The sequence below is a fragment of the Schistocerca nitens genome, chromosome 2 (genome assembly GCF_023898315.1).
Source record: "Schistocerca nitens isolate TAMUIC-IGC-003100 chromosome 2, iqSchNite1.1, whole genome shotgun sequence".
In the NCBI taxonomy this organism is placed as follows: Eukaryota; Metazoa; Arthropoda; class Insecta; order Orthoptera; family Acrididae; genus Schistocerca; species Schistocerca nitens.
The window spans coordinates 942,677,723-942,699,133 of NC_064615.1; the positions used below are offsets into that span (position 1 = coordinate 942,677,723).

The window sequence follows — 21,411 nt, forward strand, 5'->3', positions numbered from 1 at the left end:
TGGAGAGCCTCATTCCCCTTGCTCGCCGGACTGAAGTGTCTTACAGAAAGAACGCAAAATCATGGAATATAAGACCCTGGACCGACTGACTTACACTGAGGCTAAGCGGAAATTTGAACGGCTACATCCCGTGCGCATGATGTCATCTTATGCCTCCACTGTCACTCCTGCTCCAGCTCCTTCAGCTGCAAGAATACAGTCAGCTCTCAGAGTCAGAGGACCTCACCTGCCCCCTTGACAATGGGGGCCCCTTCTCTCGCTGTTGCTCCCACACCATCTACCTCGGGAGCAGCACCCACTAAACCATCGGGGACACCAGTCCCCACTTCTAAGCCGGAGAAGTGTAAGTCTTCTTCGGCTTCTCTCGCTCGGAAGGGATCCCTTGGGTCACTCCCTTCCCAGGTTCCTACCAGCAGCACAGCAGACACCAGCCAGTGGCTGAAGAAGCCACAGGTCGCTGGTCGATGGGCTTCGCGATCCTCTTCGGTACCGGAGACTGACTCCAATAAGCCCTCTCACCAGCGGCAACCAAAGGAACAGCGAGAGAAAACGACTTTGAAGACCCGTAAGTCCAAGACACCTGCGGTGGCACCTACTCCACCGCTCCCTAAAAGCTCTGCATCAGAGGATGAGGTGGAGATCCTTGCGTCCGCTGAGGACCTCGATCTCGCCGATCCCTCAGATGCAATGGATAGCACTTGCACGGGTGCTCCATCGGATGTGGCAGGTGACCCAGCGGCGTAATCTGCCTTCCCAGTCCCGTCACGCCTTTCTCCGCAATGGACAATACCATCCTCCAGTGGAACTGCAGCGGTTTCTTCCACCATCTAGCTGAGCTCCGCCAACTTATCAGCCTTCACCCTTTCTTCTGCATTGCTCTCCAGGAAACTTGGTTTCCAGCAATGCGAACCCCCGCCCTCCGTGGCTATCGGGGTTGTTATAAGAACCGAGCAGCTTATGAAAGGGTGTCTGGTGGCGTCTGCATATATGTCCTTCACACTCTGCACAGCGAGTCTGTACCTCTCCAAACACCTTTAGAGGCTGTCGCTGTACGGGTGTGGACGCCACAGGCTGTTACCGTCTGCAGTCTTTACCTTCCACCGGATGGTGATGTCTCGCAGCATGTCCTGGCTGCACTGGTAGCCCAATTGCCGCTTCCTTTCTTGCTATTGGGCGACTTCAACGCCCATAACCCTCTGTGGGGTGGGTCAGTGGCAACAGGTCGAGGCGCCATCGTTGAGCATTTATTGTCACAGCTCGATCTCTCGCTGTTAAATGATGGTGCCTACACACACTTCAGTGTGGCGCATGGCACCTACTCCGCCATTGACCTTTCAATCTGTAGCCCTAGCCTCTTACCGTCTGTCCAATGGAGTGTGCATGACGACCTGTGTGGTAGTGACCACTTTCCGATCTTTCTGTCACTACCACAGCGTCACTCTTCTGGGCGCCCTAGCAGGTGGGCTATGAATAAGGCTGACTGGGACTTGTTCTCCTCCACTGCCGCTCTTGAGCCTCTCTCTAATGATGACATAGATGCGGTGGTTCAATCGGTCACCACCGGCATCGTTACTGCCGCCGAATCTGCCATTCCCCGCTCCTCTGGGTCCCCTCGGCGGCGGACTGTGCCTTGGTGGTCGCCTGAGATCGCTGCAGCGATTACAGATCGCCGGCGGGCGCTACAGCGTCACAAGCGACATCCCTGCATTGAACACCTGATCACCTTCAAACGGCTGCGTGCGCGGGCCCGCCGCCTTATCCGCCAAAGCAAGCAGGAGTGCTGGGAGCGGTATGTGTCCACCATTGGCCTCCATGTCACTCCATCGCAGGTCTGGGCCAAGATTCGACGCGTCTACGGCTATCGGACACCTGTCAGCGTCCCTGCGCTCTCACTGCATGGAGCAGTTTGTACTGACTCCGACGTCATTGCAAACCACTTAGCAGAGCATTTTGCTATGAGTTCCGCTTCTGCGAATTATCCTCAGGCCTTCCGCTCCATTAAAGAGCGGATGGAACGTCGGAGCCTTTCGTTTCGCACCCACCATCCAGAATCGTACAATGTTCCATTCAGTAAGTGGGAATTCCGCAGTGCCCTTGCCGCTTGTCCTGATACCGCTCCTGGACCAGATAGCATCCACTGCCAGATGCTGAAACACCTCTCAGTGGACTGCCAGCGACGGCTCCTCGACCTTTACAACCGTATTTGGGTCGAGGGTGAGTTTCCGTCGCAGTGGCGGGCAAGTACCGTTATCCCCATTCTGAAACCAGGCAAGAACCCTTTGGAGGTGGACAGCTACCGCTCCATTAGCCTCACCAACGTTCTTTGCAAGCTTCTCGAACGGATGGTGAGCCGGCGCTTGACTTGGGTACTGGAGTCTCGGGGCCTTCTGGCTCCATCTCAGGGTGGGTTCCGTAAAGGCCGCTCCGCCGCCGACAATCTGGTGAGCCTGGAGTCGGCCATCCGTACTGCCTTTGCCCGCCGTCAGCACCTGGTCGCTGTCTTTTTCGACATGCGGAAGGCGTACGATACGACATGGCGTCATCACATCCTTTCTACGCTTCATGGATGGGGTCTTCGGGGCCCTCTGCCGATCTTTATCAGAAATTTTCTGTTGTATCGTACCTTCCGCGTGCAAGTCGCAGCCTCATATAGTTCCACCCACGTCCAGGAGAACGGTGTGCCACAGGGTTCTGTTTTAAGTGTCTGCCTGTTTTTAATAGCCATTAACGGGCTTGCTGCGGCCGTGGGAAATTCTGTCTCTGCTTCCCTGTATGCTGACGACTTCTGCCTTTATTACAGCTCTACTGGCATTGCAGCTGTTGAACGTCAGCTACAGGGTGCTATCCGCAAGGCGCAGTCTTGGGCTGTAGCTCATGGATTCCAGTTTTCGGCAACCAAGACCTGCGTAATGCATTTCTGCCGGCGACGCACTGTCCACCCAGAGCCGCGGCTTTATCTTGCCGGCGTACTTCTTTCAGTGGTGGAATCACACAGGTTTTTGGGGGTGGTTTTCGATGCCCGGTTGACTTGGCTGCCTCATATCCGGCAGCTTAAACAGGCGTGTTGGCGGCATCTAAACGCTCTGAGATGCTTGAGCCACACCCGCTGGGGCGCCGACCGATCTACCCTGTTGCGGCTCTACCAGGCATTAATCCAGTCCCGTCTGGATTATGGGAGCCTGGCTTATGGCTCAGCATTCCCCTCTGCGTTACGGGTGCTGGACCCAATACTACACAGCGGGATCCGACTTGCCACTGGTGCCTTCCGCACCAGCCCTGTGGACAGCATCCTTGTTGAGGCAGGTGTCCCTCCACTGCGGTTACGACGCCAACAATTACTGGCTGCTTATGCTGCCCATGTTTTTAGCTTGCCCGGGCATCCAAATTACGGTGTCCTGTTCCCGCAGTCAGTCGTCCATCTGCCAGGCCGTCGGCCCCGGTCGGGTTGTCCGATCGCCGTACGCGTCAAGGAGCTTCTCTGCGGGCTTGGGTTTTTCCCTGTTCCACCTCCTTTCCGGGCGCCTCTGCGTACACCCCCGTTGGTGTGTTCCTCGTCCTTGCCTTCGGCTCGACTTGGCACAGGGCTCGAAGGACTCGGTCCCTCAAGAGGCCTTCCGCCGCCGCTTTTATTCCATCTTGGCCACGTATCAGGGCTCTGAAATTGTTTACACCGACGGTTCGATGGTTGCTGGTTGCTGGTTGTGTCGGGTATGCGCTAACTCTAGGGGACCATTCCGAACAACGGTCCTTGGCGGCTGGCTGCAGCGTTTACACTGCTGAGCTAGTCGCCGTCTTTCGAGCCCTAGAGTATATCCGCTCCTGCTCAGGTGAGTCCTTCGTTATCTGTAGCGATTCCCTGAGCGGTTTACGAGCTCTCGACCAGTGTTTTCCTCGTTCTCGTCTGGTGATGGCTATCCATGAGTCCCTGCATACTCTTGCGCGTTGCGGCCGCTCTGTGGTCTTTGTGTGGACCCCCGGTCATGTCGGTATCCCGGGCAATGAACATGCTGACCGCCTGGCGAAGGAGGCCACGAGACAACCGTCTCTGGATGTTGGCCTCCCAGAGACTGATTTGTGGGCAGTCCTCCGCCGAAAAGTTTTTGCGATTTGGCACGCTGAATGGCACGATCGGATCACGCACAATAAACTCCGTGCCATTAAGGAGACGACGACTGTGTGACAGTCATCCATGCAAGCCAACTGCAGGGACTCAGTCATCCTTTGTCGGCTCCACATTGGCCACTCCCGGCTGACACACAGTTATTTACTGCGCCGGGAGGACCCTCCTGTATGTCGCTGCGGGGCGGCTTTGACAGTGGCCCACATTTTGTTGGCCTGCCCCCTTTTAGCTGTGGTCAGGCAGACATTTGCGCTGCCTGATACGCTCCCTGCCCTTTTATCCGATGACCCTGTTATGGCTGGCTTAGTTTTACGTTTTATTCGGGCAGGGGGTTTTTATCGTTTACTCTGAGTGTTTGTTCTGTTCTTTTGTGTTGATTCTGGCCATTGGCCTACGATTTTAAGCTGAGTTTTTAATGTGTTCTCGGTGGTTGGCTTTTTCTTTTTATCTCTATGGTCGGCCAACCACCGTCACACTCTGTGTGATTTTAATTTGTCTTGTCTGATCTCTGTAGGAGTATTTCTTGTCCTGTGTCGTCTGACGTTTTTCCTGCTGTTCGTTTTTCTTCTCTTTGGGTGGTTTTAATTTTTTGGAAAAAGGGACCGATGATCGTCGCAGTCTGGTCCCTTTAATCCCCCAAACCAACCAACCAATCGTTCAGTTCCTCGAAGATAGAAATCAGCTCCTTGGTCAGGCAGCCATTAAAGACCCACTGTATGAACGTCATAATTGTTGAAAAACTTGCATCATTCAAGATGTTTTTCAGATTGCCTAAAAAATTGAGTGGCGTCGTCAAAGAGCTAAATTTTAAGATTAGCATCTCCTATGTCTGCACGAGCTTGATTTTCTGCACCATTTGACTACAGTTGGACGCGATATTGGATAGGTTCAATATACCGCCAGTCTTCTACGATGAATCTGTATGCAAATTATACACGCTTTACCCACAAGAATCGTAAGTTTCCGTTCAGCTTCGGAATATGCTTCCAGTTGGCGCTCCATTTCAGTCGCGCACTGTGAGGCAACTGTTACCTCTGACGCAGCAGACCTTTCTGCAGGAAACACGGAACATGTAGTCTCTTCTGACAGTGCGACACAATTATTGCGTCTTAGCGTGGGGTGACATGTGTAACTTTCTTCCAGAAGTCCCTATGAATGTGGGTTAAGTGAATTTTGAGGGGTTAATTTTTATTGGTTCTCACAGTATTAGCGCCCTATTTAACTTGACACCTTTACGTTTCCATACCTAACCACAACTTGTTACATTCCAGTTTAACTAACACCATGTTGCAAGTCAACTGGTGTAACTGTAGAATATGACAAACATAATCTTGTTATTGTATAATAGGATCATATCTACTCTTATCCTTCGAAAATAGTCCTGTTACTTTAAAAGTCCAGGGACAGTAGACACATTTTCTTAACATATAGTAATTGGAGAATTTTAAGTTAAATTTTCGTACCATGGGGTACAGTAAACAGATACTTAAATAACGTTATTGCCCTATACTACTAAAAACACCTCAGAAATATTAACAGGTAAATACAAAATCAAAGATGACCTCGGTTTGAGGAAGGCCGGCGTGTACCAGATTCCGTGTCAGTGGCAAGTCGTATATTGGTCAGACGATTCGTACCGTCGAGGATCGATGCCGTGAACACCAGAGGCACACTCGACTGATGTATCCGAGCAAGTCGGCGGTCGCTGAACATTGTTTGTCGAAAAATCACGCTATGGAGTATGAACGCACGAGGATTCTGGTACAGACGTCGAGATACTGGGACAGCGTTGTTCGAGGCCATCGAAATTCGCACCAATGACCACCTCATAAACCGTGACTGGCTATAATCTTAGCAAGGCTTGGGGACCAGCGAGTGGGTTAATAAAGAGTAAATCGAGCAAACATATAGTTGTGACGACCACGGCGGACAGCCATCACACCGACGTCATCTCAGACGCCGTCGCAATCTGTTCCACCGCGCGACCGTGGCGCGGGACGCGGACAGCGGAGGGAGCGCGCCGCGGGCGGAGGGTATTTAAATCGGACGCCGCCGCGACCGAACCCAGTTCCCCTGAGCAGCCGTAGCGTACGGATCTCCGCGCCGGTACGTTCACAAGAGCTGTCAGTCAGTTCACCTGATGATGGCGACATGTATGATCGCCGAAATATTGTGCCCGTTGGATACTGTAGACCGGCAGTACACCCATAGATATTTTGATTATCAAATACGCCGGGAGAAACTCAAGAATCACAGGTAAATAGAGGTCAGCAGACTAAGTACATTTATACAGCACACATTGTGAATACAGTCCGTTAGAAGTCAAAGCGAAATAACCACTCACAGACGGCATGTGGTAGCACTAGCAGTGGAGGGTAAATATAGCGTATCAAGTGAGGGGAGGAGGGCTAACTGGACGCGAAAACAGTGCAGTCACTGTCGTAAATTCGAAAACGGTGCGATTTATCTGACATCCACTCAGGCATGATTGAGGTACAAATCGAAAGTTTTCGATTAAGTCTCCATCTAACTGCACTCATTTCACCGGAACGTTTAGCCAACATCGTCAGAGATAGTCCAGCGGGGCCTGTATCGTGACCTTCACGCTCACTTGACCTCGACCCTCTTAATTTTTCTGCCTTAGGTCATGTCTAAAGTGAAGTGCTTAGCATTCCAGTTGAAATGGTAGAAGTGGAGCAGTAAACTGTACAGTTTTATCTAGTTTAATGAGATTATCACGGTGTGCTGGAAGAATTCGTGACTCACTGGAGAGAAAAGTGCATTAATGTTTACAAATGTCGAGACGCCACATGAAACGCCTCCTTTAACAGGTACGAATGTCAATTGTGATTTGTAATGTGTTGTAGCAGTGTTGTATTTCTTGTTCAAGTAGATCTAGTGTGAAAGTGAGCTAAATTCTATGGGGTGTAAATCGAAAAACATGAGATTCAAATAAATTTATAATACTGAAGTCATTATTTGATACTGAAGTCAGTGACGGCTTGTAACTACACTCTCATTTACGCACCCATCTGGATCATTTTCACTTCTATTAGCGTGTGTTGGCACATGTCAGTTATTATAAAACCCCGTAATACAAGTGTTGTCTGTGGCGCCTCTTCAACCTGGCTCCCCACGCTTTGTTTTAATGTGGCCCTGGGCATCCCTGAACAATTGGGCATAACTCTTCCAGGCCATGGCAGAGCCTGGACTGTAGCAGACAACACACACAAAATTCGCCAACTCGCAGGTTACTGAGGCAGAAATGGTTCAAATGGCTCTGAGCACTATGGGACTTAACTGCTAAGGTCATCAGTCCCCTAGAACTTAGAACTACTTAAACCTAACTAACCGAAGGACATCACACACATCCACGCCCGAAGCAGGATTCGAACCTGCGACCGTAGCGGTCGCGCGGTTCGACTGAAGCGCCTAGAACCGCACGGCCACACCGGCCGGCCGCACAGTTTTCCCTGTGGGGGAAGGAGGGATGTGAAGTTTCCCTTGTCAGGGGTATGAGCTGTGTAGTCAGTCTCCATTTCAGCCTTGAATATCCTTTCATCCTTGAATGCGATTTAAACAAAATCAATCTCTGTCCCTGAATAGAATACATACAAGTTGTCTACAGGGTGATGATTATTAAAACCAACACTGCAGACACACATTCCTGATTAGAAATGAAGAGAAAAATGTCCTATGACCATGTCGGGAAATCCATAGTTACCATGGTAATGGTGTTGATAAATCAAAGTTTCTCTGATCACGTACCGTGTGTTCCTTGCGTGTTGCCGGCAAGTGATTGACGCAGCGTACTATAAGCAGCAGAATGGTCCGGTATTCATGTCGGGAACAAGCAGAGATAGTGCTTGCGTACGGCCAAGCAAATGGAAACGAGCACACAAACGTAAAACACGGCTTGAAATGTTGTGTGATGAGATTGGTGTCTGTGAGGGTACTTGTTTTGGTATAGCCGTGCTGCGTCTCGGCCGTTTCCATCTGCTTGGCCTCACATAAACAGTTTCGGTTCGTTCCCGGCATTCTGCTGCTTACAGTACACTGCGTCAATCAAACACCCAAGGAACACACGGTACGTGGTTCAGAAGGAACGTCATTAGTCAGCAACATCCACCGTGGCAAAGACAAATTTCCGCACACATGTTCATGGGACCTTTCCTCCTCCATCTGCAGTCATGAATCCCTCCCTGCAGTTTGTCGGTTTGATTAATGTTCGCCCTCCTTATTGTGGGCCACCTAAGGTAGCCCACTCCAAATACAGTCAGAACGGGCAAATAAAGTTTGCTTTCGCTAAGTTATAGTAGACACTGAAGAATTTTCTGGTGTAAAAACTAACTCTGAACTTTTATAGCTGCTGATTTGATACAGATTTTTTAAACATGGAAAATTTTTCATAGAAAAATCTTCCGTTACGTCTTATGCAAGATATTTTCTGCACTTTACGTACCTGCTTCAGTGGGCTTTCTCCATTCCGAAAAATTATTGTACGTTACTCTGGTATATGTTAACTTTTAGCCAAAAGGAGTAGTACTAGATGTTAAATGTTTTACGTTAGACTGTCAGAGTTTAGACATTACGAGCTGTAAAACTAAGCGATGGTGAAAGGTTTAGGTCTAGAATAATTTGGGAATACCGTTAAATTTGTTCACATACGGGTACATCACATGACTATTAGTTGTGATGCTGAAAATCGTCATCCAGTCTGCATGTAACGAAATGTTTACTATTTTTGTCGTCTATTTCAAACTGAAGAGCGCTGTAAATACTTACCGTGTTACCTTAAAGTAACAGAAAACTATAAAACGTTTTGTTGTATGCAGAATGCATGGTAGCTGTAAAGTTACCATAATAGCTCGCATCATGTGAGGTACCGGTATCCCAACAAATATGTAGCCATGTTCCCAAATTAGTATCCTAAAAACAAATCTTTCACCCTAGTGTAAGTGTAAAACATAAAAATTCAACTCTGACATGTCTTTAATTGTATATGTAAACTGTCAGTTTCAGGAAAAGTGTCCCTGCTCTACTAACTGTAAGCAAATACGTAACTCAAGTTAATGTTTACCTATACGTTTGAAGTCACCAGTCTCTTCTGCTGCTGTGGCTATCAGAGATACTATTAGCGGAGCCATTCGGTCTTTCACAACGTGAAACACATTAAAAATACTCCGCTGCAGGGTGAAAATTTCATTCTGGGAACCAATGATCTTGTTGCCCGCTAGCTGCCACAATGTGACCACCCGACATTACTATCGCCAAAGGCCACTGGCAACTGCAATTGCAATCAGTCCAGACACGTCCATGCAGCCGCTATGGTATTCTGCCTCGTTCTACCGCTATATGCTATAATTTGATCACATCTCTATTGGTTGCCCTCACCTAGGTGTTTCACTTTTTGTCCTTCAAAAACTTGTGTGCGGTTTTTCTTGACTGACGGAGCATTATCTCCCAGACCTACAAGCACTATCTTGCCCCCAGGCTCTTTTGCTACAGTCCTCAGTGCCTTTTTCAGTGTATGAATTCCATTATATCAATTGTGGTTTTCTTTTCAAATGATACATGTTTCTCTGCAGTAGATTATAATGTTGTTACCTGTTTCCATCCTTGATTTATCAAATCAGTTCGTCTCCCATTATTGCGTGGAAAAGTTACTCTCATGTTGTAGGAAATGAATTGCGAGGATGAATCAAATGGAAACCTTAAATATTTTTTAAATATTGTTTATTGTGCAGAAGTTGTACAAAGCTGTATCACTTTTCAACATAATCTCCCCCCACGCTCAATGCAAGTCCTCCAGCGCTTACAAAGTGCATAAATTCCTTTACAAAAAATTCTTTTGGTAGTCCGCGCAACCACTCATGCACCGCGTGGCGTACCTCTTCATCAGAACGGAACTTCTTTCCTCCCATTGTGTCTTTGAGTGGTCCAAACATGCGGAAATCACTTGGGACAGGGTCTGGTGAGTAGGTGGATGAGGAAGACAGTCAAAATGCAGGTCTGTGATTGTTGCAACTGTTGTACGGGCAGTGTGGGGCCTTGCATTGTCATGTTGCAAAAGGACACCTGCTGACAGCAATCCACATCGCTTTGATTTGATTGCAGGCCACAGATGATTTTTTAGGAAATCTGTGTATGATGCGCTGGTGACAGTGGTCCCTCTAGGCATGTAATGCTCCATAATGACGCCTTTTTCGTCCCAAAAGAGTCAGGATGGCCTTCCCTGCTGATGGTTCTGTTCGAAACTTCTTTGGTTTTGGTGATGAGGAATGGCGCCATTCCTTGCTCGCTCTCTTCGTTTCCGGTTGGTGGAAGTGAGCCCAGGTTTCGTCCCCAGTAACGATTCTTGCAAGGAAGCCATCACCGCCTCGTTCAAAGAGCCGGAGAAGTTCTTCACAAGTATCAACACGTCGTTCTCTAATTTCAGGAGTCAGCTGCTGTGGTACCCATCTTGCAGACACTTTGTGAAACTGGAACACATCATGCACAATGTGGTGTGCTGACCCATGACTAATCTGTAAACATGCTGCAATGTCATTCAGTGTCACTCGGCGGTTTTCCTTCACTGTGGCTTCAAATGCTGCAATGTTCTGTGGAGTCACAACTCTTTGTGCCTGACCTGGACGAGGAGCATCTTCCACTGAAGTCACACCATTTGCGAACTTCCTAGTCCATTTGTAGACTGGCTGCTGTGACAAACATGCATCACTGTACTGAACCTTCATTCGTCAATGAATTGATGAATTTCAATAGGTGTCACACCTTCACTACGCAAAAACCGAATAACAGAACGCTGTTCTTCCCTGGTGCAAGTCGCAAGTGGGGTGGCCATCTTTACACTGATACTGAGACAGTATGTGTGCATCTGCACTATGCTGCCACCTACAGGCCATTCTGCACATTGTTTGTGGCACGCTTACCAACTTACAGGATAACGACGCGAAATTTCGATTTGTTATTTCAAATTTAAGGTTTTAATTTGACTCACCCTCGTAGATGCTTCAGGCCCGGTCTTGACGGAAAGGGAGCTGGTAGTTGGCTGTTTCCAAGCCACACAGTTGCAAACTGTGTGTGTGTGTGTGTGTGTGTGTGTGTGTGTGTGTGTGTGTGTGTGTGTGTGTGTGTGTGTGTGTGTGTTTTCCACATACTTCATTAAAGTATCATTTGGGAAGTTATTTTTCACTGTATTCTATGCTCCTGGATTTTCCACATGTCCTCTTGCGGTTGGGTGTGTAGAAGATACAATAATACAGGTCGGTTTTCATCTGTGAAATTCTTTGCCTTCATAAAAAATGGAAAAGTTTTTCAACCTGAATAGGAGTAGCATATTTCACAGAAGGAAATGTTGGTTGTAAAACGGCTGAGATATTCTGGCATAGTTAGTCCAGTAGTAGGTGGAATTAAGAATACTGGAAATGTAAAGAGGTATTGTAGGGGCTATTTAGATCTTTATAGATCTTGTTGGCAGTGGGTTTAGGAAGGTAGCATAGACATCCGCAGAAATTTTTCCAAAAGGGGAAAAGAGACAAAACTTGTCTTTAACGTAATTGAATTTGAGAGACTGAAAAACATATCCTGGCCCAAGAAGTAATTTGACAAGGTGCACACAGAATCAATCCCCAAAGATTGATAGTTACCTGTTTATTACTTGTATGGTGCGTTACTTCAGTACCTAAATAGTAATTACAATTCAAGATAACATGCAAAGTATGTTCATGTTGTATTAATACGAATATGGCTGCCACTTCTTGATTCAAAGATCTGAAACTACATCCTCTTATGATTAAATCTGATATCCAATGAGTTATGAAATGAAGCTAGGAAATGTTCATAACACATTTTTCGAACTTGTGAATGTTAGTTTGAAACTGGAAATTAAAAACCTGAAGTAAGAAAGTCAGAATAACTGAGAAAACCCTGCTGCCTATAGTGTGACATTAATACCCCTTGAAGAGGAGAAACGAGGAATAACTTTTAAGAGACTTATTCAACTTTCATTTGTAATACTTGGTTTGCGTATAAAAATCACCTGTTCACATTAAGACGTTTGTGTCTGGTGAAATATATGAACAAAATGTTCTTTTTGGTGTAGGTTAGGTAAACTGTAGCCCTGGGCCAGTACAGGCCCAGATGAATGTGACAGACCTCCTAAAGCCATCCTCAAATTTGTCAGAATAAATTTTCAGCAGTGTATGGCAGCATCAACATGTAAGGTGTCCGGATTTTACAGACCTTACACGAAAATAAATTATATCAACAAAAGACAATTTCAGTTAATCTCGTGTACTGAAAACTAACAAAACAATATCAATATATGAACTGGCATGAACAAACAAGTTAAAGTGAAACTCATTTTGGAGGTAAACCAAGCAGGTGGCTATCACCATAAAACTCCCAGTTAGCAAGAGAACGGTGAGCCACAATAATATTCTTTTTCAACGCAAAGGCTGGGACTGAGGGTAAATGGCTGCACGTCATTAGCCTCGCTAGGCTGCGACCCAGCAAGAAAAATTAAATGTATTCACCTTCAGCGAGATGGTGATTGGGTGAAGCCGTACTTGGTGAGGCAGGCTCGACACGGAGGGGAGATCCCCATTACATAAAAACATTTAGAGACCTAAAATTAAGGCTGGCTCTCTCTCTCTCTCTCTCTCTCTCTCCCTCGTGGCAGACTACACAAGTGTGTGAAAGTGAGGGTGTTAAAGAGCTTTGCTTTCTGCAAAGTGACGACGATATTCTTCACATATCATGGTGAAAGATAGCAAAGCGGTAGTGAATTATTCCGGCGGGAATTTCTGTGGGCAAAGAATTTGTGCACATCGCTCCAACCCACAGTGAGTGTGCAATAGCCATTATTTCGACTAGGGAAAGATTAACTTTCTACGGAATGCAGGAAAGTTGCGACTGAATTCAGTCAAGGGCAGAGTAGGGAATTAGCGTTTCAGATCCATCATGTCAACAACACAGTTGCAGATGCCACTTGGTAAAGTACCATTGCTCAATAGACCACAGTAAATGTTGAGTCTGGATTTTGCTGACTCCAACTTGTGCATGCCTTGATCACTGAATATCAAAAGCGAGGATACCAACATACCCTCACAGAGTACATGAGTTTTTTCATTAGTTCAAAAAAGTAAATTTATTCTCCACCAACTCAATGCACTGACCAGCTACGACAATGTAGATTTAAATGAGCTGATGAGGATTTTTAATAATCACTTTCTTGTGATAAAAAATTTCCATGTGTAGAGATGACGATTTTAATAATTATTTCAATATGTCCAAGAATCAAATATTATGGAGTGTCAAAAGTAATTGAACATGATTATCACCTGACCCTTGAAAACAGTTGATAAATTATATGTAGAATAAAAAAGGAATAGCTGTTCTGTCTTTCTAGAATAGATCCCAAACTTTCACTTTTATCAACTCATGCATTCTAATTCTAGGTATGTGACAGCAGCATATCTAACAATTTTATGATCTGCACCTGGTATTAGCTGACTTACAGGGCCAAGGTTATGTTTATTTAGAATGCTCGTTTGACACCCTCGACTTTAAGACAGCTCAGAAGTTTTGTCCATTTGCGTGCTAAGTGGTAAACAGTTTGCACACATTACTACACTCAGTGTGCAGATACAAAGGTCAGATGTACGACAAAGGTAATCTTCATATCTCCAGTTCCACATTGTGCAACATGCAGACAGGAACGCAGAAATCGTAACACTGAGACTCCATGTGGCCCAGTGTTGCACTCACAGACAAGGTGCCATTCCATGAAAATACATTCTTTTCGACCTGGAAATTCGTCTCTTCTAGCGCGGAAAATGGTATTTCCTTTTGATTTTTTTCTTAGACTGTCATACTAAGTACAGAGGGAAAAACAATATAGCATAACTGTTCTTCAGAGATAATTAAGAGGTCTGTTACATAAAACTAATGCAGAATCAGTGTCATGAGACTTTTCTCGACAGACCAGTGGTAAACTGCTGTGATTCCATTGTGCATCAAGGGGACAGGATGTCCTAATGGGAATTGGACGGTTCAGTGGCATACATACTTCCGCCATGTTTATTGGGAATCGACAATGGAATTCGTGGTCCATGCTGTGAAACTGGTTCCTTTCTGCAGCGCGCAAGGGCTGAGAGGAAGCTACAGAAAAGAAGTGAAGACATTATTTCGGCGTGGTTCTGTAACCACAGCTGGCATTGGTATAATTTTTGGCATACTTTTGCGTGAACAGTATCAGGTTATTGATGAAACTGCAATATTTTTCGTTTTGGCGATGTTAAGTGTGCAGTTTAATGTAGCTGAGAACTCCTAAAGATTAGAGAATTCTGTAACCCAAGTCTGTACTTAGATTCCAGGAAGGGCAAGTGTGCAAGCACTATGGTAGGTAGATAGACGTCAAAAGAAAATGAAATAGCACATTATCAAGCCAATTGAAGTAACGAAAGTCGTAAGACAAGGCCGTCTGTTTCTGCTGTGTTTCTACACTTCCATCGCATCTTCAATTTTAGTGGATACCGAAGCTCTGTCTTTTAGGGGATGCCTGAGAAAAATGCTACGTCTGTTGACAGAAAATAGAATTCTCTACATATAACAATGCGAGAATACGTGTAGCTTAATTTTTGTCGATCTACTTACATATCTTCCGGCTTTTTCAGCTTGGCTGCTCACACTCCGCCGTACAACAGTGACCTGGCGATGTATTACGCAAGCAAACACGCAGTCAATACGCTGTTGGAAGGCTTACGTAAAGATTTGGTCGCCAGGGGCAGCAAGATACGCGTTGGGGTAAGTTCGGTGCATCGGCTACCACTGCTCCTTGCAGTTTACAATTTTTGAAGTTTTGTACAAAGTGCTTATTTTTGCTGTTTACACGTTCGGGTGATAGTGTAGCACTCCCACGGACCTGGATACAGGTGCCAGTGTCATTTCAAACGGGTGTCTGAAACTATATCTGAAAATGAGTTATGGGCTTAGACGAGATCAGCTAGAGAGCACTAGAAAGTTTACTTTGTTCTTGGCCACTCCGGCCGGCAACGTCTTTCCGGATGACTGAGTGGTTCTAGGCGCTACAGTCTGGAACCGCGTGACCGCTACGGTCGCAGGTTCGAATCCTGCCTCGGGCATGGATGTGTGTGATCTCCTTAGGTTGTTTAGGTTTAAGTAGTTCTAAGTTCTAGGGAACTGATGACCTCAGAAGTTAACTCCTATAGTGCTCAGAGCCATTTGAAAGACGTGAGCAAAACCCTTCAACTGCAATTCCAAAACAGTAGTAGGGTAAAGCGAGGCTATACAACTCGTTTAAACTTAGTTGCATGTACCAGTCATAGAAGAGTACCTGAGCAGGGAAATCAGCTGCTAATAGTGCCTGTACACACGGTAAATTGTATGGATACAGCTAGTCCTCATGTAACACTCCAGATAGTCATGTGGTCAAGATTGTTGCAAATGACACTAGGGTCGCCGTTAGCTGTCTCCTCCCGTTGCGGTGCCCTCGCCCTTCTAGACCTCTTCCGGTCGCGAGTATCAGGTTTAAATGCTCCATGTTCCCTTAGTCAACGATCAATGGATTCAAAAGATATCTTGTTGGCACCTTCTTCCTGGCACCAACGTTGAGCGCGAGTGCCATTGCTGTCAGCTGAAACATACATCAAATGGGCATCTGCCTTCTCTGAATTTCTGTACACTGTAATTACGAGTCAAGTATGTGATTAACTCTACGTAGTAACCAGTGTGCTTGTAAAAATTAATTGCTCTAGCGATCAGTACGAACGTTACATGTAAATAAGAAATGACTTAAGTCGCATGGTAACAGGGACATGAAACACAAGTGGCAGTGCCCAACGTAACCAGACGTCAGCAATAGTGCATGTTCCCCATGATTCTAACGTCCTGTTCAGTGTTTCATATCATTGAGTTGGAGAAAACTAGTTATAACCCCACACACCTGTTCATGTAAATTTATTCCTCTGTTCGGAAGGTGTCTTGCAATTTCTGTCGTACATTTGATACACCCTGTATAATATAACATTTTAAGGATCTGTCAGTACGATAAGTTAGGTACACATCTGAACACATTCCAGTATATAACAGGTCGAAATTCCTTCACACGGACAAAGTATTAAACACTTGAAGGCAATTATGACACTATATAAAAATGGTGGTGCTAATAGAAAGACTGTTCCGCCCATTGTATTTGTCAGTCACAAGCATTTATCCCAAATAAACCTTTTTCGTCCTTTCGCACCCCAACACACTTCTTGAAACCATGTAGCACATTGCTGGCACTTCATCTAGAGGAGCTGCCTGTAAAAACTATCTATTGCTTGTTTTATATCTTCCTCGGACCATGAACCACTTGGCTTTTTGTATGCTCAGTGCATCTGAAAAGAAGCCAAGAAAACTTTCTCTAGAATTTCGCAGTGAAACATCAGTTAAACTAATAATTTGACAGAGTGGAAATAGCCCCATTGGCACACATTTCGAAAGATGTGGCAAATCAGAGTTCTGTGGAAAACGCCAGCGATAGTTGAGACACACACACACACACCCTGCATGACCTACATTATTACACAAGTAACAAGAGTTTAAAATTTAACGTTTTGTGCATGGTGCGCCTTATTTTGTTAGGCATAATGCTTTAATTATGGCACTAATCCATCACAGGTCGCTTACCTCTGGAGTTCGTTGTTCTGTCCCGTCAATTTAACGGAAAACACTTTCACTACAACCACATGACAGATACTGGCACACGCTGAAGGCAAAACGACCTCGCATCTGTGAGGAACTAGCGCACTCTTACGACAATTATTTCAGCTGAATTAGCCCTGTGAGTGGGTAGTGCCTCTATACCCTAAGTGAATCGGTCCATAGTTCACGGGCCTCAGTCCATTTGAGTGCACTCACAGCAAAATAAAAAGTTTAAATCCTTTAGAATGCCTTGCCAATTTATTAAAAAAACTGTCCGTTGTTAGTCATACGTATGCTAAATATTATTTTGTAACCTTTATTTGATGTCCAGACGTCTAGTGTGACTAAATAGATGTTAGACTGACGCCTTTCTGCATGATACATTTGATGCAATTTATTAACTGTTGACTATAGTTCCGTCAGAATACACAGAAATACTTAATACAAATTGACAGTACAGAATAAATTACAATGTTATATACTTCTTAGCCATCATTGTTCAGGAAGGCTTAATCATGTAGCACTAGCAGTAACTTTCTCAATATTATCTACATCTACGTGATAACTCCATTCCCAATAAAATGCCTGGCAGAGGGTTCAGTAAACCACCTTCAAGCCGTCTCTCTACCATCCACTTTCGAACGGCGCGCGCGAAAAACGAGTACTTAAATTTTTCTGTGCGAGCCCTGATTTCTCTTACTGTATCGTGATTATTTCTCCCTGTGTAGGTGGGTGCCAACAAAGTTTTCGCAACGTAGGAGAAAACTGGTGGTTGAAATTTCATGAGATCATCCCATCGCAACTAAAAACTCCTTTGTTTTAAAGATGGCCACTCCAATTGACATATCACGTCTGTGGCACTATCTCCCCTACTTCTCGATAATACGAAACGAGCTGTCTTTCTCTGTACTTTCTCGATGTCATCAATCAGTCCCACCAGATGCGGATCCCACGCCGCACAGCAATACTCCAGAATAGGGCGGACAAGCATGGTGTAAGCAGTCTCTTTAGTAGATCTGTTGCACTTTCTAAGTTTTCTGCCAGTAAATAGCAGTCTGGTTTGCTCTACCCACAATATGATCTAAGTGATCCCTAAGTATTGAGTTCAATTTACAGCCACTTTTCGCTCCATACAGATATCTTATCTAAATAATTTTGCAATTCGTTTTGGTCAGCCGACTTTACATGACGGTAAATAACAGCATCATCTCCAAATAATCTAAGATGGCTAATCAAATTGTCTCATACGTCATATAGATCAGGAACAACAGAGGGCCTATAACACTTCCTTTGTGAACGCCGGATATTACTTCCGTTTTACTTGATTACTTTCTATTACTACGAAATGTGAGCTTTCTGATAGGAAATCACGAATCCAGTCGCCCAATCGAGGCGATATTCCATAGGCGAACAGGTCGGTTAGAAGACTGTTGCGAGGAACGGTGTCGAAAGCCTTCTGGAAATCTAAAAATAGGGACTCAATTTGACATCCCCTGTCGATAGCACTCATTACTTCATGAGTATAAGGAGCTTGTTGTTTCAGAAAAAAGATATTTTATGAATCCGCGCTAATTGAGTGAATAAATTGTTTTCTTAGAGGTAATTCATAATGTTCGAATTAAGTATATGTTCCAAAACCCTACTGCAAGTCGACGTGATATGGGCGTATAATTCAGCGGATTACACCTATTTGCCTTTGTGGGTATTGGTGTGACTTGAGCAGTTTTCCAGTCTTTAGGTACGGATCTTTCTGTGAGCGAGTGATTGTATATAATAGCTAAATATGGAGCTATTGTATCAGCATACTCTGAGATGATCCTGACTGCTATAAAATCTGGACCGAGGCCCTTGGCTTAAGTGGTTTTCTAGAGCTTGGTCAGCTATCGTTTAAATATGTAGTTACTCTACATGTTAACGACAGGAATCAAATGGTTCTAACACTGTCGGAGAAATGAGAACCTCTGTTGGTAAAACTGATTAGTAGTTAACTTTCCTTTTTACTTTTTCTTTTTTTTTTTTTTTTCAAGCTCTGCATAGCTTGGCGCCCATTTTTGCTTAAACTGGTTCAGTATCTGATCTGGCTGCTCTCTACCTGAATATTGTGGAAGTTCAGATCTGTCCATTGCCCACATTTCTATCCATGATGTAAAAAATACGTACTGCCAAACCATGTGCTGCTCCTAGGTAATTTCCAGAGAAAGTTTTTATAGCTGTTTAATAGTTCTGTTTTCGATAAGTACAAAAAATGAACGTTCTTCAGCTGAGGACTAAGAGGGCAGTTGTCGAAATAATTTGGAAAAGCACCTAAACTGGGCTGAAATCTCGCAAATTTAGAAACCATCAGTTTTGCCAACAATGCTATCGGTTTCATTTTGATTTTTTATCTTTGTGAGAGGTAAAATTCTCACTTATTTTATTTGCAGGCGATTTCTCCTGGGCTGGTGAAGACTGAGATTTTCTCTCATTCAAAGAAAATAACTTCAGACATCTTCAACGTAGCGCCTTGTCTTGAAGCAGAGGATGTCGCAAATGCCGTAGTTTACATGTTGTTTCAACATCCGCGTGTACAGGTAAATGCTAGAAATAGAGTATTTATAGATTCTATTACTGTGCTAATGTCCATATCTTCCACAAACTGTCTTTAAATTTTAAGAAGCTCATCGTCCTTGGTGCCTTAGCATATCAGGCGTTAAATATGAGCACAAGAAACTTTAATTATGAGTAACATAACTGTGAATTGTAAATGGTATATAGTGACAAAATATTTGCATCCCATGCACATTTGAAATGTTAATCTCCAATAGCAGTGCAGTGCTATTAAGTTTTGAGACATTTGTCATTCTTTCCTGTCACAGTGTACTGCAATATGATCACATCAGACACTTGACTGACATTGATACTGTCTTCATTTCTTAAATAAAACATAAATCACGTGTATCTGATGTGATGTGAAACACGGGTCTGAATGAGCATAATGGCCACCCTGTCATGGAAAAAGCATTGCATCTTTAAGTGACATGTGACATGTCACAAAATCTGTACTGGAAATATGCACACTGCCATGCTGATTTTGATGAGAATGCTGCAAATTCCAACTACAGTTGGAAAGAAATGGTGTTTCGTGGACTGAGAACATATAGCATGGAGAGGGTGAGCCTCTACATATACCAACGTTCAGACGCTGTTAGCACATGTACACGCCAAAAGCAATGGCAAGCTGCCTCTGTTGGAAGCTTGTGATGGTCCAAGAGCATAAATACTGATGGCAAGTTCCAGAAAAGAGAAACAAAAGTAAATATGTAAGACAAATTACACAGAAATATTCTGCTAACCATTACTGAAAGCAGTATAGTGTTTCCATTTATTTTATTGCAGACTATTGATAATCCATGAACACTGCCCCGAATCCAAAATCATACATTTTAATAACTGTCCAATACTGGTAAACTGCATGTTCAATTACTGTAGTAAAGTCAATGAACTTCAATTACAGCAGTTAATTTTTGCAGATGTAATGCAAGAGCTTATGCACGATCTAACCCGAGGGGAGGGGGACTCGTATTACTGTTACGGAAGAGGGGTGGAAGGAAGAAAACATGATTTCTTATAAAATAAAAATCAGAACTGTGGATACACTGTTTTGTTAAGCACCAGGCATACTGTTACCAGTTCAGATTAGGTTCCTACCTCATACAGTGTACTCCAGTACATGTTTTTCAGGTTTATACATATTATTTTGCTGCCAGGCATGTAACTGATATACACATCCAGTACTTTGACATTGGCTGATAACATTATAAGAAACATCATAAATTGAAGATACAACCATATTGAAAGCATGTAGAATCCGCAACCATCTAGCATTTTCAGTTGCAAGAAAAGTGGCAAATAGCAAAACATCCTCTGACTTTTCACAACCAACAGCTCTGGTACACTTTCTACAAGTCAATATTTGTGACATGTTCTGGCCTTCTTCCAGTGACACTGGATTTAGTCTGTGAATTGGGGCAGGAGAATTCTGTATGTGAAGATAATAAAATTTAGCATCTCCTGCAGTGGGAGATATGGAGGGCAGCTGGCAGCTGTTGAGTGTACTCTTGCATTATTACCTGATAAGATAAGCTATACTTAATGCACAGTAGCAATGTTTGTCAAACTGTACAGTCGTCGTGTAAAATATTCACTGGAGACAGGCAGCAAACATGCACACACCTGTGAAAGGCTGTCGAAATGTGGAAGGCATCAAACTAAGTACAGATTTGGTTCTCTTGTGGAACACATCAAAAGAAGTGGTGTAGAGTAGGTTAACATTATTTCATACAGCTAGTTGCATTCATTACTGAAGTCTGTAACTAGTGGTAGTAGTTACCATCAGTGAAACATTTGAAAAAGAAATGTCGATTTACTTCTGTAGCTATGCTCAGCAAGCGACAGTGTCGGAGGAAACATCTGGTACACTGCATGTTTCTCACTTTACTGTTACTCACAAATGGTGTGTAAGAATGACTGTCAACAAAGCTTCTCCCCATTTGCTTCACCTAGTTCTTCTCAACCCAACAAGCCAACTCCCCTCAGTGCTG

General features: G+C 44.5%; 1 protein-coding gene across 1 annotated transcript in view; it reads left to right on the forward strand.

Annotated features, from left to right (window-relative positions):
- LOC126235463 (dehydrogenase/reductase SDR family member 11-like) overlaps positions 1 to 20,224 on the forward strand; it is an 89,542-nt gene extending 69,318 nt beyond the window's left edge. Inside the window, exons 5-7 of the mRNA XM_049944185.1 lie at positions 14,800 to 14,929; positions 19,255 to 19,401; positions 20,207 to 20,224. Coding sequence (XP_049800142.1) covers positions 14,800 to 14,929; positions 19,255 to 19,401; positions 20,207 to 20,224 — 295 coding nt within the window. The remainder of the gene's footprint in view (positions 1 to 14,799; positions 14,930 to 19,254; positions 19,402 to 20,206) is intronic.
- Positions 20,225 to 21,411: the final 1,187 nt, after the last annotated feature.